This window comes from Hylobates moloch, unplaced genomic scaffold (assembly GCF_009828535.3).
Source record: "Hylobates moloch isolate HMO894 unplaced genomic scaffold, HMol_V3 SCAFFOLD_8, whole genome shotgun sequence".
Classification (NCBI taxonomy): Eukaryota; Metazoa; Chordata; class Mammalia; order Primates; family Hylobatidae; genus Hylobates; species Hylobates moloch.
The window spans coordinates 66,576,848-66,594,050 of record NW_026652283.1 but is presented as its reverse complement, the minus strand read 5'-3'; the positions used below and the strand labels follow the sequence as shown (position 1 = coordinate 66,594,050).

General features: G+C 36.9%; 1 protein-coding gene across 6 annotated transcripts in view; it reads left to right on the top strand.

Annotated features, from left to right (window-relative positions):
- The window catches only part of POU2F1 (POU class 2 homeobox 1), a 208,780-nt gene that overhangs the window by 100,285 nt on the left and 91,292 nt on the right, over positions 1-17,203 (top strand). For 5 of the 6 annotated variants that reach the window (XR_004249289.2, XR_009214595.1, XM_032161096.2 and 2 more), the window contains one exon: positions 12,770-12,835. Coding sequence is in view for 4 of the 6 variants with exons in the window: in XM_032161096.2 (XP_032016987.1) it covers positions 12,770-12,835 (66 nt within the window). In the remaining 2 variants the exon portion in view is untranslated. Of the gene's footprint in view, positions 1-9,352; positions 9,621-12,769; positions 12,836-17,203 lie in introns of those variants that run through there. The other variant, XM_032161097.2, reaches the window with a different exon arrangement.

The following is a 17,203-nucleotide window of genomic DNA, read 5'->3' as shown; positions in this document are numbered from 1 at the left end:
ATAAAGTCATCAGCTGCTCATCTGTTTGGAATCGTAGCTGAGCATTTTCAACTAACTGTGTAGAATGAACCACATATGAAGAATAAGAAATCACATTAATAGTCATATCGAAAGCAGTCAATACCTCAATTACAGCTACAAGCTTTGCTTTTTGAGCTGAAATATAGGGTGTCTGGAAAACTTTACCTTTCAAGCCAGAATAAGAAGCTTTACCATTACTAGACCCATCCATGAAGACATTTTCAGCACCTTCAATTGGTTTAAATTTGGTTATTTTAGGGAGAATCCAATTAGTTATTTTCAAAAATTGAAACAGTTTTCGTTTTAGGAAAATGGTTATAGAGAATACCCACAAAGTCAGCTAAGTGAGTTTGCCAAGTAAGACTATTTGTAAAAGCCTGTTGTATTTCTGCCTTTGTAAGAGGGACAGTAATTTTTCCAGGATCATATCCATGTAATTTAACAATCTGAGTTCTCCCATTCATTTCCTAGCATAGTAGCAATTTGATCCAAATAAGGAGTCAAAGTCCGTGAATTAGTATGTGGAAGAAAAAGCCACTTTACAAGATCTTGCTCTTGAACAATAACACCAGTAGGTGAATGCTGAGTTGAAAAAATTAGCAAATCTTGGTCGGGCGCAGTGGCTCACGCCTGTAATCCCAGCACTTTGGGAGGCCGAGGCGGGCGGATCACGAGGTCAGGAGATCGAAACCATCCTGGTTAACACGGTGAAACCCCGTTTCTACTAAAAATACAAAAAATTAGCCGGGCGCGGTGGCGGGCGCCTATAGTCCCAGCTACTCGGGGGGCTGAGGCAGGAGAATGGCGTGAACCCAGGAGGCGGAGCTTGCAGTGAGCCGAGATTGCGCCACTGCACTCCGAGCTGGGCGAAAGAGCGAGACCCCGTCTCAAAAAAAAAAAAAAAAAAAAAGAAAAAATTAGCAAATCTAGAGTCTTCTCTGGATCTACTCTATTTATTTGAGCCTTATACGCTTGCTTCTCAATTAGCTGTAACTCTGCCTCAGCCTCCTTTGTTAATTGCTGAGGGTTAGTGAGACTAGGATCTCCTCGAAGGATAGAAAATAGATTACTCATGGCATAGGTAGGAATGCCTAGAGCAGGTGGTATCCAATTAATGTCCCCTAGTAATTTTCGAAAGTCATTTAATGTTTTCAATTGATCCCTACGTATGGTAACTTTCTGTGGCACAATGGTAGTGTCATTTACTAAGGTCCCCAAGTAGGGGTAAGGAGTAGTAGTCTGAATTTGGTCAGGAGCTATAATTAAACCAGCATGAGAAATCGAATTTTGCAAGTGATCATAACATTGAAGTAATATTTCTCGAGTGGGGGCAGCACAAAGTATATCATCCATATAATGAACAACGTAACACCGGGAAAATTTTTTACGAGTAGGTTCAATTGCTTACCCTACATAAGTCTGGCAAATTGTTGGACTGTTTAACATGCCTTGTGGCAACACTTTCCTATAAAAACACTTAGCAGGCTGCAGGTTGTTTACCGCAGGAATTGTAAATGCAAACTGTTCACAGTCCTGCTCAGCTGAGGGGATAGTAAAGAAACAGTCTTTTAAATCTATGACTATTAAAGGTGAATTTTTCTGAATCATAGCAGGAGAAGGCAATCCTGGCTGTAATGCCCCCATAGGTTGTATAACTGAATTAATGGCCCTCAGATCTGTCAACATTCTCCATTTACCTGATTTTTTCTTAATAACAAAGACTGGAGAATTCCAGGAGGAAAATGTTGGAGCTATGTGTCCTTTTTCTAATTGTTCAGTTACTAAGTCCTCTAAAGCCTGCAGTTTCTCTTTACTTAGCAGCCATTGTTCTATCCAAATTGGCTTATCTGTTAACCATTTTAAAGGTATAGGTTCTGGAGGCTTAACAATGGCCACCATCAAAAATGATACCCTAAACCTTGGCAGGAACTTTGTCTTTCTGCTTGAAGTGGTTCCTTCAAACCTTGCAGATTTTTTCCTAGTACCATACCAGGGACATACCCCATTTCCTGCGTCATATGTTGACTTTGAGGACTGTATAATTGTTCTGGAATTAGAACTTGTGCTCCCCATTGCTGTAATAAATCTCTCCCCAATAAATTTATAGGTACAGAAGTTATAATTGGTTGAATAGTCCCAGGTTGTCCATGAGGCCCTTCACAATGCAAAATATAACTACTTTGATATACTTCAGAGGCTTTACCAACTCCAACTGTGTTAAATTGAGCAGGTTGAATCGGCCACACGGACGGCCAGTGCTGTAGAGAAATAATTGAAATGTCCGTTCCTGTATCTACCAAACCTTTAAATTCTTTACCCTGAATAGTTATTTCACAGGTATGACGTTTATCGTAATTTGATTCACCCAATAAGTTGCTTTGCCTTGTTTATTTGTGCTTCCAGATCCTCCTGTTCGTTTAGTTTCACTTTTCCCCATTTCCACATATGACACAATCAGGAGCTGTGCTATACGCTCTCCTGGCTCTGCTTTCCAGGGAACAGAAGTAGATATAACAATTTGAATTTCCCCATTGTAATCTGAATCTATGACTTCTGTATATACTTGCACTCCTTTTAAATTTAAACTAGACATACCTAGAAGTAATCCTACCATCCTCGCTGGCAAGGATTGACAGACTCCTTTTGGCACTTTTTGCAGGGGTTCCCCAGGCAGAAGGCTCACAGCTTTTGGGCAGCATAAATCTACTGCGGCACTACCAGCTGTGGCGGGGGACAGGCATTGTACAGGGGTGAGGGAATGGCCTGAGCCGGAAATGCCCCAGTTTGGGCGCTGCTTGCCGAGACTAGGTCGGTCATGGAGACCCTAACCCAGTGGTGCTAGAGGAATTAAAGACACACAGAAATATTGAGTGCGGAGTGGGAATCGGGGCTGACAGCCTTCAGAGCTGAGAGCCACGAACAGAGCTTTACCCACATATTTATTGACAGTAAGCCAGTGATAAGCATTGTTTCTATAGATTTAGATTAACTAAAACAGGAGACAAAGGGATGGGCTCTGGCTGGTTATCTGCGGCAGGAACATGTCCTTAAGGCACAGATCACTCATACTATTGTTTGTGGTTCAGGAACACCTTAAGTGGTTTTCTGCACTGGGTGGGCCAAGTGTTCCTTGCCCTCATTCCGGTAAACCAACAACCTTCAGCATGGGTGTCATAGCCATCATGAGCATGTCACAGTGCTTCAGAGATTTTGTTTATGGCCATTTTGGGGGCCTGTCTATGGCCAGATTTGGGGGCCTATCCTCAACACGTTCTTGTCTTCCCAATTCCTATGCCTGTGCCTGAAAGCACTTAGTAAATACTTGTGGAATCCATTAATGATTGAAATCAATGACTTGGCAAAACACTTTAAACTAGAATGAAAGAAAGACAGTTATAGAAGTAAAGAAACAGTATGGTAAGATAGGATCATATAGGATAGGCTAGACAGATAAGTTTAGTGAAATGATAAAACTTTAATAGAGCTACACAAAGATTTAAACTTTTACAACCAAGAAATTCAGGATTGGATTTTGTAATAGATTTAGTTTTAAAGAATGCCAGATTGTTAGAGTGAACAGTAGATGAGCTATGTATATAGCTGTAAAAACATAATATAGCACAGGTTAAAAGAGTCCAGAAACATGTCATTTCAAACTGCTTTCTGGTGTAGTAGCTTTCTCAGTGGGCCACCACTTAAATGACTTGATGAGATTAAGTAACAGCCCATTCCTGTTTGATACACTATCTGATTCCCTATAGCATGCTGAAGACTTACGCCATGGTATGTCTACCAGTTGAGTTGTAAAGTTATTAAGAACAATTTACTTGTTTGTGCTCCCAATACTGTTCATGCTAGTTGTACTAATTTTAATCACACTATTTATTTATTTATTTGCAGATGGAGTTTCTCTCTGTCACCCAGACAGGAGTGCAGTCACATGATCTCGGCTCAATGCAACCTCCGCCTCCTGGGTTCAAGCATTTCTCACGCCTCAGCCTACTGAGTAGTTGGGACTATAGGTGCATGCCATCACGCCTAGCTAATTTTTGTATTTTTAGTAGAAATGGGGTTTCACCATGTTGGCCAGGCTAGTCTCGAACTCCAGAGCTCAGGTGATCCACCTGCCTAGGCCTCCCAAAGTGTTGGGATTACAGGCGTTAGTCACTGCGCCCAGCCTAATTACACAATTTAAATAACTATATAAACCAAGGAAAAGAATAGAAAAAGAAAGATGATGTTTCTGTGAAAATTAAGTTAAATGCTTTGGAAAGATTTGATAAAGGGTAATTGCTAAAAAATACTGAATTAGATGTGTGCAAGAGAGCTATAAAATAGTAGGGATAAATTATTCTAAAAAAATAGAAAGAAAAGGATTATGGACTCAGATTGCTTTATGTGTCTTATAATTCTTGTCCCACTTTTAAAGCAGTGTTTTTTAATCTATGAGACATGAAGTCAATTTAATAGGTTGAAGTCAACAATTTTTTTTAAAGAAATATTTTAGAACACATCGCAATACATTTATACCTGGAAAGAAGCATTGTTCTATGGAACTTTTCTTGAGTTTCTAATATTTAGTCTATACATATGTGTACAACGCAAAATGTGACTTTCAGTGAAAAACTTAAAAATCTTTTGAGTTTTTTATCCAAACTCAAAGAAAAGGCTTTGGCCCAAAAAAATTGGTGAATGAATGCGTATTTATATGCTTTGGGTTAAAATACAATCATTATGTACATGTGTTTATGATATTTAGGTTGACCGTTTTGTTCAGCCAACCAACTACTGATCTCAGTCTCATGGGATAAGAATTTTTACGTATTTTATTTTACTTGTCTTCCTCTCATGCCCTCCGTATTGTGCCTGAGTCCCCAACCCCCACCATACCTCAGCTCTCTGTTTAGTAGCTATGTGACCCTAAGGGTCATTAACTAGGCCTCAGTTTACTTTTTATGAAGTAAGATTATCCTTCAGATTGCTTGTTATTTGGCAGTGCTTAATAGCCACGTTGATAAAGCACATTTCTTTCGTGGTATCTGCCCATCTAGATTTTTAGTAAATGACAGAAATTCCATTAAGTTATTCTAAAAGATTTTTTGTGGGGGGAGGGGACACTGAGAGCCCCATAATGCAACCTTAGAGGGTATCATTTACATAGTCTGTGATGTAGTTGACAAGAATGGTGGCAGTGCCAATACCTATTACTTGATTCTGAGTCTCAAATTTTCAAGTCCTGGAATGTTGTTTCATATTTGGTGGGCATTAGTAAAATTATTTTAGGCTGTGTGTGATGGGTTTTTTGGACTTTGTAAATAATTATTGATAATGCTTGAGGTACTAAGTATTTTTATTACTGAGAATTGAAATATCATTAAGTGTTTCCTGTAAGTAAGTTAATAGGACACTAAATTATTGGTAGATTGGAAAAGAGATGAAGGTTGGAAAGGATACTGGTGTACTGTTGAGATTGCCTGGTGTGAAACCAATGGCGCTAAAAGATGCAGACACCTCCCATGATATAGAAAGGAGGTAACAGGCAATAATTTTTGAGTCAGACGTTTCTGCTTGTTCAACTAGTTACACGGTCAGTACAGAATGAAGGGTACAAATGGCTATTCATATAGAACATGACCAGGCTGGATGTTAATGATTTAGTAAGGTAGAGTATAGGCCAATCTCAGTTCACTCTCACATAAAAGGTGTGTTTTAAAACACTAGTTTGTGATTTAGTTGTCATTGCCCTCAATTTCATTTCTAATGATACCTACACTGGCCCATAAGATCATGAGTATAAAAATATTTTAATACTAGTAGTGTTGGCTGGGCATGGTGGCTCACGCCTGTAATCCTAGAACTTTGGGAGGCCAAGGTGGGCGAATCACGAGGTCAGGAGTTTGAGACCAGCCTGGCCAAGATGGTGAAACCCATCTCTACTAAAAATACAAAAATTAGCCTGACTTGGTGGCAGGTGCCTGTAATCCCAGCTACGCAGGAGGCTGAGGCAGGAGAATCGCTTGAAACCAGAAGGCAGAGGTTGCAGCAAGCTGAGATTGCGCCACTGCACTCCAGCACGGGCAAAAGAGTGAAACTCCATCTCAAAAAAAAAAAAAAAAAACTAGTAGTGTTAACTATGAATTCTGGGTCCTGGAAGAGCGTTTGTCCCCTCTTTTAGAAAAAAAAAAAGGCTACATTTTAGGTGTAATTGTGAAATACATGAGTTTGAATTTGCCCTTTCCAGCTCCTTTTTATACTTCCATATGTTACTATTTCCTATTATTACTACCTTCTATGAACCCTTTGCCCACATTACCCCACCCCCAATCCAGGTCCTCTAAACATCAGTTATTTTATTACTTATTGGCCTCTTCTCTAGTAGAAACAACCATTGCCTCACTAATCAACTCCTAAACTAGGTGTTGAATGAAAGCAGTGGGATTGGATTAATTCATGCTCAAATGTGAATGACTGACAATCCCACAAACCTCTCAAAAATGATTTTCCTTTGTACAAAGGGTGTTCTTTCTAGGTTAAGTTTTAGTCTAATTGATTCTTTGCTATTATTTCAGACAGATGACCAAGTGAAATGGACATTTGAACTTTGTGGGAAAAGCTGTTATTTTCTCCTTTTGGACATAAATGTGCCATGGTTGTGGAGTACAGGCAAGAGATGGTGACAGTCCCTCTCCCAATCCATCTGTAGAGGCTTGGACAAACTCCTGGTGTTTAAACTTCCCCTCTAAAATTAGTAGGGTACCTAGGTCAAGGGTGGCAGAAAGGAACTTTTCTTGCCTTTCCTTCCCACTGTAGCAAAGTGAGCTTTTTTTTCTGGGTGAGCTTTGCAGTAGAGGGGAAGGGGGTCCCACTCTAGATAGTAGCCTGTGTGGGCTGGTAAACTATAGCCTCCCTGCTACAGGTCTTGTGGGACTCTCTTAGCCTGAGGGGGAGGCTGTTTCACTAGGAAGGTACTGCTTCTGTTGGGTACAGACACACTCCTTTGTCAGCAATGATTGTCTGGCTCCAAGTCGTCCTTAGCTAATATATGAAAGACCGCACTGGCAGTAGAAAGGTAGTTTAGAGATGTTGTTACATAAAGTAGAAAAGGGCAGATGGTAAGTTGCAGAAATATCCCATAATAAATGCAAACAATAAATTTTAAATTTCGTAAAGGTGGAAGAGGAGGCAAATAAACATTTATTGATACCTACTGTAATCTAGTCACATTCACCATTGCTTTTCATCTTTTCTCACCAAGGAGAATTTGTATAATCCAACATATTCTACCTTAAAAACTCATTTGAAATTTGTGTTCTCTTGTGTAATGTATTCTTATTTTAATACAAATTGGTGTGAAATAGTAAATAAGGTTGATGCTTTCAAAAGATAGACATGTTTATCCAGTGACTTGATGTCTGCCCTGGCACAACTGCATCACATTCCTCCAGTCCACGCTCTTGTCTGAGAAGCATGAAAACATTTATCTCACAATAACCTCATGAAAGGGATATCATCATTTTACAGATGATAAAATTAAGGCTCGAAGAGGGAAGGAACTGAAACAGGTATTACAGGTACTAAATGGCTGTGTTAAGTTTCTCCCCCAAAGTCTCTCCTCATAAGCATTTTGTGATTCAGTAAAACAGAAAAACTAGTAATGCAGAGTGCTGATCCAAAAGTTTAAGGTTTTTGGTCCTCTGCTGACTTGCAAGGGAATCTTTTGAAAGGCCCCTTATTAAAATCTGTCTTTCATTTCCTCATATGCATGCTGAGTTTAATTTCAACCTTAATGTTGGGAAAAGGTACATACATATTTTAGAAATCAGGCATTTGATATTCTTGAAGACTAGTTATAAATAAAAACAGTTATTAATGGGACGACACCTTTGAGAACTCTCCTCAAATCTCGTGCACTCTTCTGTGTATCTGTACACACCTGACTTTTAAACACAATGTCTTTGCTGCCATTTACTGGTTTCTTCACTACACTGAAAACAAACCATTCAGTCTGCTGCTTTACCACCTCTCAGCAATTCCCTACGTGTTTAACTCATCCATAATGCATAGGAATAGCCAAGAGCACAGATTCTGATATCAGAAAATTCTAGTTTTAAATCCTGACTCCGAATGACTAGTGTGACATTGGATAAAGTGTTTTAATTCTCTGTGCCTCAGTTTCCTTACTTTAATAATATTTAAGGAAAGAAAGGGGTAATAATGCTTATTACTCCATGGAGGTTTTGTAAATCTTCTGAATTGTCTGTGATGATTAGGCTGTTGTCATTGTAATGCCTGAAAAATTTTGGGTTGATGACTTACCTTGTAAATGTACTTTAAATTGAATAAACATATAGTTGAGTAAGGATTATATATATGTATGTATGTTCATTAAGTGAAATATACTTGAGAATACCAAGTAATTCCACAATTTACATGTCCTACCCTTTGACAATAGAGATTCTAAGTAACAAACTGTCTTCTTTCTACTTGAGATTTATTTTCATGGGGGAAGGATACTGCATAATATGTAGCATTCAACTAATCTATTCTGTTAACTTGGTAGTATAAAAATATTTGTAGGTAATGAATTTCTGTACTCTTTAAGATACTTTATACACCTTGCACTGCTTCTGGGTTTACTATTGCCTCTTCTTAAAGTGGGACTTTCTCTTGACGGAAATGTGTCAAGAATTGGAAAATTCCCTATCAGTAGACTAGCACCATCTTGACAGCCTTGTGTTCTGCTTCTACCTTGCTAATTGTTTCCTTGGGATTATTTGGATTGTGTAGAAAGCTTTTTGCAAATCCTCTTATTACTGAAGTCATTGTTGCCAGCAGGAATAAGATTAAAGGTGCTTAAGTCTGTAGGGTTGTTTCTAATTTGTACGTGTCATTTCAGTGGCATTTTAACAGAACTCTGTCTCCTGTACCTCCCTTCTCCCTTGGTACTATCTCCAGTTAGGTCCAAGAAGCCAGGCCATTGGAAGAAGTCTCATTTTATCCTCCTAATTATTATGCTGGCACTCAGGAGATAATTTTTCCCTTCATGCACTGCCAATTAATATGCAAATAGCCTGATAAATATTTATGCAACGATTTAAATTATGCAGGGAGTGCTTTCAGTATATTCTGTAAATGAATTGTTCATGGACTTCAAAGTGCTGGCTGCTGTGCTAACGAGAAGAGATTTGCATAAGGCCCTAATCACGCGCATACTGATTAAGCTTCATTATGGAAACTGCCAGCTGCAATCTTTGTTTCTATTTTATTACAAAAAGAGGAACTTTTTCATGCTTCAGTTGCCTTGACAATGTCAGTCCTAGCTGGTAGGAGAGACTAAAACTCCTCTGAGCAACTGAAGTTTCCTTATTCAGTTGAAGATTGCTATGGTGTAACAGAAGTTGTATTTTGCTTTTCCCCTTAATCCACTTTCCACCCTACGCAACCCCCCTCTTTTCTCTTAAGAACATACTGTAGATTTGTTAGAAATAGTAGTACCTTCTTTCCCCACCCTAAACTGCTACCTGTTTCTTCCTTGTTTGGACTCTCTGCTCCTCTAGAAGATTTCACAGCAATGCTGGACTGCAGTGACTATGTTCTAGGTGGGTACCAGCACAGTTCTTTTCTTAGAAGCTTTAATATGGAAATAGAGTGTGTCGGGTTGACTATGCATAAATGCTTAATCGCATATGCAGCCTGTGTGGGGGAGGGGGAAAGTTGGACTGAGCAGGGAAGGAGGAAAGCATTTGCAAAGCACAAGCTTACTTGAATTTGCAGTAGGTCCCTCCCTGTGACTAGCTCTTCTGATTCAGAGGGTATCGTTAGTAAATACAGTGAATTTAGAGTTCAGCTTGAATGAATATTTTTGCTTTTTGGAAATTCCTATTGAGAACATTTCATGTAGTTATAAAAACATTTTAAATCTGAAACAAGGCGTAACTGTACATAGATAATATATACATATTAATAAAAATGTTTTTCATACCTAATGAGAACGTCTTATACAAAAACCAAAATGCTCAGTGAAAAATAAGGGTGAGTCACAATGCAGAATAGTTTTTATAAATGTTAACAAAGAGGGTAATTGTACTGGTTGATGCAATAGATCTGTTGATCGATTTCCAGATTTTAGAAACTATTAACTCTTCAAATTTTTGCTAGGATTAGTCCTCTTTTTAATTTTTTTAAAATCAACTATATACTCTAGATAACTACAACTTTAAATGTTGGAAAACCTTTTTAGAGTTTTCTCTATAGAACAGCAAGCCTTTTGGAGTGGAAGATGTCTAGCTTAAATTGGTTAAAACCATCTTTGGTGATGAAGATTTCAAATAAATCAAGGCACTTTGATTTTTAGATATATGGTGGCTAGTGGTGGTCATATTTTGTGTGGAGTTCTGTCTGTTTACATGCAGAATTACTGAGACTTTTTTAAGTTACTCTAGTCACCTGGAAAGTTAAATGATATGAACTCCAGGACTTGGATATCTTACATTTAAAACTTTTGCAAATGACTTTTTTCCTATATTGTCATTTTCTGCACTTGAAAATTGAAGCTGCTCTGGTCACGACCTTCATAGTTGCCAAAGATAAAGTAAAATGATACTTCTGAAAATGTTTGAATTCTTGCGCAGAAGGCATGGCCTAAACCCAGGGTAGCAGTATCTGCCCAGCACAGTAAAAGCCACTATGTAAAGGGTGAATGACAGAAACAACAAATTTATGTCAGGAATTCAATCTTGTATTTACTCTTGGGTATTTACTTAGTTGGCAATTCAAAAAAAGGAAAGAAAAATACCCTTTTGGAATATTTTTAACACATCATTTTAGAATTAGAAATTACATCTCTTACTTTCAGTTAGTAGTAAATATTATTTAAACAGTCTTCCCATTGTGCAATTTTATTTTTGTGTGTATGTGAAGTAATGTTTTATTTTTGTGTGTATGTGAGATAATTTTGTTAAATGCTTTTGAAGCTCTTGACAGTTCAGTAGAAGAATCTGAGAAGATTCACTTAAAATACCTGTGACATAGTCTTTATAGATGGGAAAATTAGAATATGAATTGTACAAAGTCAGGCTCATGACTTGTTAAGAATTATGCTTATTTCTGCGGTGCTTACATATGTGAGAAAACTGTTACTCTTTTTATGAATGTTAACTGGTTGATCATTTTTTCCACTTTCCTTTAAAATTCATTTAAAGGAAGCATTGAGCAGTATGTATGCTAATACTATATTCTATTACATTTGTTGTGATCTCTGTTGACTTTCATGAGATTTTGGTTGTCATTCAGAAAGCTGATTTTTCACTAAGTTGTACACCTGTTCCTTTCAAACCTTAGTATGCTTTCAGATGATATTTAAATTTCTCTGGACAGTGAGAAGAAGGAAGTTGTAGAACGGCCCTCATTTATGACCACAAACATATGAATTTTAACCCTTTGAACATCAGAAGACCAAACAAACCAAAGTTATGACAGAACTGCCTAAGCCCATAAGACAAGCATCAGTTACAGAAACTTACTGTATTAGAAAAGCTATTCCACATCTTCTTATTGGAAATGAAACTTATAAAAGAAAGACTCCTGATTTTTTTTCTCATCTGTTATGCATGGGGATAATTCGACTGTAAAGAACATGGTTGAGAATTCTCTCTAGTGATTGTTTTGATTTTCTGGTTAGATGTTTAAGCAGATGACAAAATGTGGTCTTTGGTCAAAAACACAGTATAGTTTAAACATTTATTCTCTGTTAATAACTAAAGTTAAATGGTTCTTAACTTATTTAACCACTAAATAAGTTAATGGGGGTAAAAGCAGAACTTGACAGTAAACTTGTTTGATTATAAATATTCTAAGTTTGAGTTTACAGTAGTAGAATAAGAGATATATTTATGTATATTCCGTTTCTTACCCTTTCAAAGAGTTAGAAGAAAAGCAGAGTTCTTGTCTCTTAATGTATTTTCTGGGATACCTAATATTGCTTGATGAAAACATTTTACTGTGGAAATAAACCTTCATTAAATAGATAACCCAGAAATGATAAACTCAAATTAGCAGTTTCATTTAGGACATTGAGGTATTACTTTAAGTGGATGTGGTTGTAATGCAGTTTTGAAATTATTCGATATATCTATTATGCCTTATGTTATAACTTCTTGTGCTGGTTTATAGTTGAGGTATGAATTTAATATATTCTCACTTTGGCTAGTTTGGTTGGGGAGGGGAGTAAATTTGGAGATAATTTATCTTAGATGTGTTTTCTTTTAGTTCATAGGTTGAGTTACTGTCCCATCTATTATCAAGATTACTAGTGGGTTGTTTTGGTTATAATGAATGAATATCATTGCATATAGAAAAAGATACTTTATTTGGGAATAACATTTTATTTTGTGAGGTGCTTCCCCCCTTTCCAATTTTACTTCATGTTAAAAGCATTTATTCCTTTTACATATCAGACTTTCTAATTTTTTTCAGGTTACAGTTCTGCTGTCTTTCTTTAAAGAATCTTAAAATTCTTAAAAAGGCAGTTTATTTGTGAATCCCTTCAGGGTCTGGGGAATTTTGAATTTCTTCCAGATAACCTTTTACTACAATTTCTAGTATTTTAGCCAGACATGTATACACTGGGTCTTATTAACTATATGACTATAACATTAGTTAACCCTTTTTTCTGCCACAGTTTTGCCTCCTCAATCCCATCTCCATCCCCAGTTTTTTAAAAACCTTATTCACCTCTGATTTATTGCAGACTCAAGAATGAACAATCCGTCAGAAACCAGTAAACCATCTATGGAGAGTGGAGATGGCAACACAGGTAGGAGTTTTCTGATCTAGCTTTTTAATTAACTCTAGTAAAGCACAAAGAAGAAAGTTTCCATATAACTAGGACTTGTATTTGGCAAATACAGACCAATTTGAGTATTGAGTTGTCAAATATGATTCAGTCCTTTAGGAACTGGGAGGGATTATGTTTGTTTAAGATTACTTAACTTTCTTCTGCAGGCAGCTTCTTTGTTTTGCTTCTGTCTGTCAGACAAACTGTGCAGAAGTTAGGAAAATTGTCTTTGGGTCAGATAGTTCTGGGTATGAAATATGGGTTTACCACTTACTAGCTATGTGACTTTAGGCAATTTCCCCAATATTTTTGAGACTTAATTTATTCAATTACAAAATGAGGATAATATATTTCAGGTTATTATGAGTATTAAAGGAGATAATATATGTGGCATGTTAAGCAAAATGCCAGCTACACAGTAACCATTCAGTAAAATGTTATTTTTCTTACAGATGTTAATCAAAATAGTAAATTTTATCTGTCCTACCTTTGATATAAATTATATTAAAAGTTATGATAGTAAGTAGTTATAAACACATACCCATTTCTAATACATTCTTTTATTTGGTAATTTAAAAAAAATTATACTTCATTAAACCTTTTATTAAGAGAAAATTATCATATAAATGAGAATACTGGGGCCGCATGAGAGAAAGGTAAATCTGTAAAGGATGGTTTGTCTCCACGGCTCATACACTTGAGTCAGTATATTGCTTAGAGGATGTAAGACTGTGTATCTTTATCATCTGCCAGAGATGATACAGGGACTTCCCTGGTTTCTGGTAAAGGCATAAATCAAAATATGAAACCAAATAAGAAGACAGTTATGGGCAAGGATGAACAGAAAGTACTTGCTTCTAAAAACTAGGTTTTTCGCTTGCAGAGAGGGATCCCTTTTGACTTATCATTTTAAAAATGCTTAACTATGGGCACTGGTAAGAATGAGAGGCACTCTTAATTTGTGGTAAATGGCTGAGTTGGACTAATGTAGCAGTTTTCCTGCCTATATGTCTTTTCCTGTAAACTGTCCTATACCTGGAGATGCTTATGTTAATCTCTAAACTGTACATACCTCTATGTGAAACTGAGCTGTGGGGCTTCCATGTTCACCCTGTTGTATTTAACACACTTCATAGTACTCTTACTGAGGCTAGCCAAGTAGACTTCTGTAGTATCTCTTAAGGGAAAGGGCAGCATTGTATTCTGTCTGAATTGTCAGCCACAGTCTCCTTTTTATTATTTCTCTGTCCCCTGTTTGGACTCCATCTTTCTTTCTTGTTCAGCACTGGTTCCTGTGCCAGTGCCGGTGCTTCAGCCACCTAGCTTAGGTGTGGGAAATGTTTGCAGAGAGAAATAGGGCAGCTGATCCCCTTAAGAGACTAGAGGGCAGGGCGGTGGGCAGGACACCTGTGCCTAAAGAACAGCTTCAAAGAAGAAACATACTTTTTTTTCCCTAAGAGAAGATAAGCAAATGATTGGAAAACACTGAAAATAGCCATTACATCAGACTACATGGAAATCCCTGTATCTACTTTAATGCTACTACTGTAATAGCAGTTTCAGCAGTTACCATTTATTGAGCAATTACAACACTTTTTTTTTTTTTTTTTTTGAGATGGAATTTCGCTCTTGTTTCCCAGGCTGGAGTGCAATGGTGTGATCTCGGCTCACTGCAACCTCTGCCTCCTGGGTTCAAGCGATTCTCCTGCCTCAGCCTCCCGAGTAGCTGGGATTGCAGGTGCCAGCTACCATGCCCAGCTAATTTTTTGTATTTTTAGTAGAGACGGGGTTTCACCATGTTGGCCTTGAACTCTGTGTGTATTACCTGATTTCAAGTTAAATTATTTTGACAAGTTAGATACCATTATTTCAAATTATAGGAAATTGAGGCACAAAACCAGCCAGGAAATAAAGGCAAGTTTAGGATTCACAGCCCACATGTAAGTTTCCCCATGAAGTGCAATAAAATAAAACTGAAAATTTAAGCAACACATTGTGTATGTCCCGACCTGTATAAGGTAAGTTCTGACTGGAGCACTTGTTGTAACCATCTTGTGAATTTCTTGCCTCGTTTTAATACAGAACGTGTTGCAGACTGGTTCCTATCATAGACTTTGCATATTTACTTACCATGTTTGATATATTAGATATAAAATTACAGTTTATTTAGATAATTGTATGCTTACAAATTGACTTTTATTTAAGCATATAACAAATGAGCCTTCAGACTCTTGAGTTGTTAGTTAACTATTCTTTTTTTGGTAGTTTATGAAAGCGAGTAAAATGTTTAAGTGGAAGAACCCTTAGCATTGTAATAAAATTGAAGCCTCACAATTTCTGGATTCAGAGTATGTTTGTGTAGATCATTTTTTCCTGAAATGTTTACAATTGTAATAATTTTGATTTGTGACGCTTTGAGGAGAATGATATTGTAAAATTATTTTAAGATTGTGTTGATACGTTAATTCTATGCCTTTCTTCTGTCATTGATTTGAGAAGCAAAATCAAATGATGCACTTTTTGTCATAGTCCTTATATGTTTGCAGAAAGTTTATAGTTTAGGTTTTTAAAAAATGTATTCCGTAAGTGCCCGTTCTATGTGTAAAGTACTATAATCAGTGTTATTAGGATGTACAATGCAAATAGATGAAATAACCCTCAGTCTTTAAGGAGTTAACAGTTCATTGAGAGGTAAGACAGATAAATAACTGATTCTGGATAGATTATGGTAAATAATTCAAGAGTAGGTATAGAAAAGTGCCATAGTGGTGTTAATTAGGTGTTTCTTTGAAGAAATTTGTGTATGTTTATAGGTCAGGTGGAAGGACCCATCAGGGAGCAGGAGAGTGGAGAAAGAAATACAATTAATTGAACCAAGGTAGGGGTGAAGGTCTAGGATCAGAAGTGCAGAATGAAGGGTTGACTCTGAACATGAAAAAAAGACTACCCCGTGTCTCTAAAACTGGGGAGAAGAAGCAAATATTATCCAGTAACAGAGAAAATTGAAATGGAAGGGAGAAGCAAAACTGAGCAATAATTCACATCAGATTGCTTCATTTTTCTCATTAAAGTAGTTGAGCTGGTCATCTGAGAGGAAGGCAGGGATAATAGGAATAATGGCAGCAGCTACTGTTCTTTGAATTCTTACTGTAGGTGTGTGGCTGGCCACTTTATTATATATACTTTATGTCATAATTGTTAAAATACTCTTATAAGGTTAAGTAGGTTTATAAAAAAGATTGATAAGCCTATTGATGGTCAGTCTCAAAGAAAATAAATGTGTTAGCATATCCAGCCAACCTAGTTATACAGCTGATCCTTGAATAACATGGATTTGAGCTGCGTGGCTCCACTTATATGCAAATATTTTTCATTAAATATGTTGGAATTTTTTTGAGATTTGCAACAATTTGGAAAAACTCACAAATGAACTGTGAAATATTGAGAAATATTTAGAAATATTAAAAAAATTAAAAGGTATGTAATGAATGCATAAAATATATGTAGATACTATTTTATCATTTATTACCATGAAATATCACAAGTGTATTAAAATTATAAAACCTTAAAATGTATCAAAATTTACACACACAAACAATCATATACATGGCACCATTCACAGTCTAGATAAATAGAAACAAATGTAAACAATACAGTATTAAATCGTAATTGGATAAAATTAACTGCATTACCTACTGTACTACTGTAATAATTTTGTAGCCACCTCTTGTTGCTATTGCAATGATCTCAAGTATTGTGAGTATCCATTTAAAATGCCGTGTGACCCTAATGATGTCACAGTGAACAGTTCATCCAGTAAATTGTGTATTGCAGTAAAAAGTGATCTCTCTATGTCCTTGAGTATTTTGCATCCTGTTTAGTGCAATAACCTAAACCTTAAATAATGCCATAAGACCTATACAAAATACCACTGGTCGTGCTGGAAGTGTTCCCCAAAGCAGAGGCAAGTCATGACGATACAGGAAAAATTTGAATTGCTTGATGTGTACTATAGATTGAGGTCTGCAGTTATAGTTGCCATCCATTTCAAGATAAATAAAGTGTAAGGACCATTTTTTTAAAAAAAGGAAAGGAAATTCATGAAGCCTTCACTGCAGCTACACCAGCAGACATGAAAAGCTTGAACTTTTTGCTAAATACCTTTTTATTTCATTGAAAATACAGGCCTAGTGCAGTGGCTCATACCTGTAATCCCAGCACTTTGGGAGGTTGAGGTGGGCAGATTGCTTGAGCCCAGGAGTTCGAGACCAGCATGGGCAACATGGTGAAACCTTGCCTCTACTAAAAATATAAAAAACTAAGCCGGGCGCCGTGGCTCATGCTTGT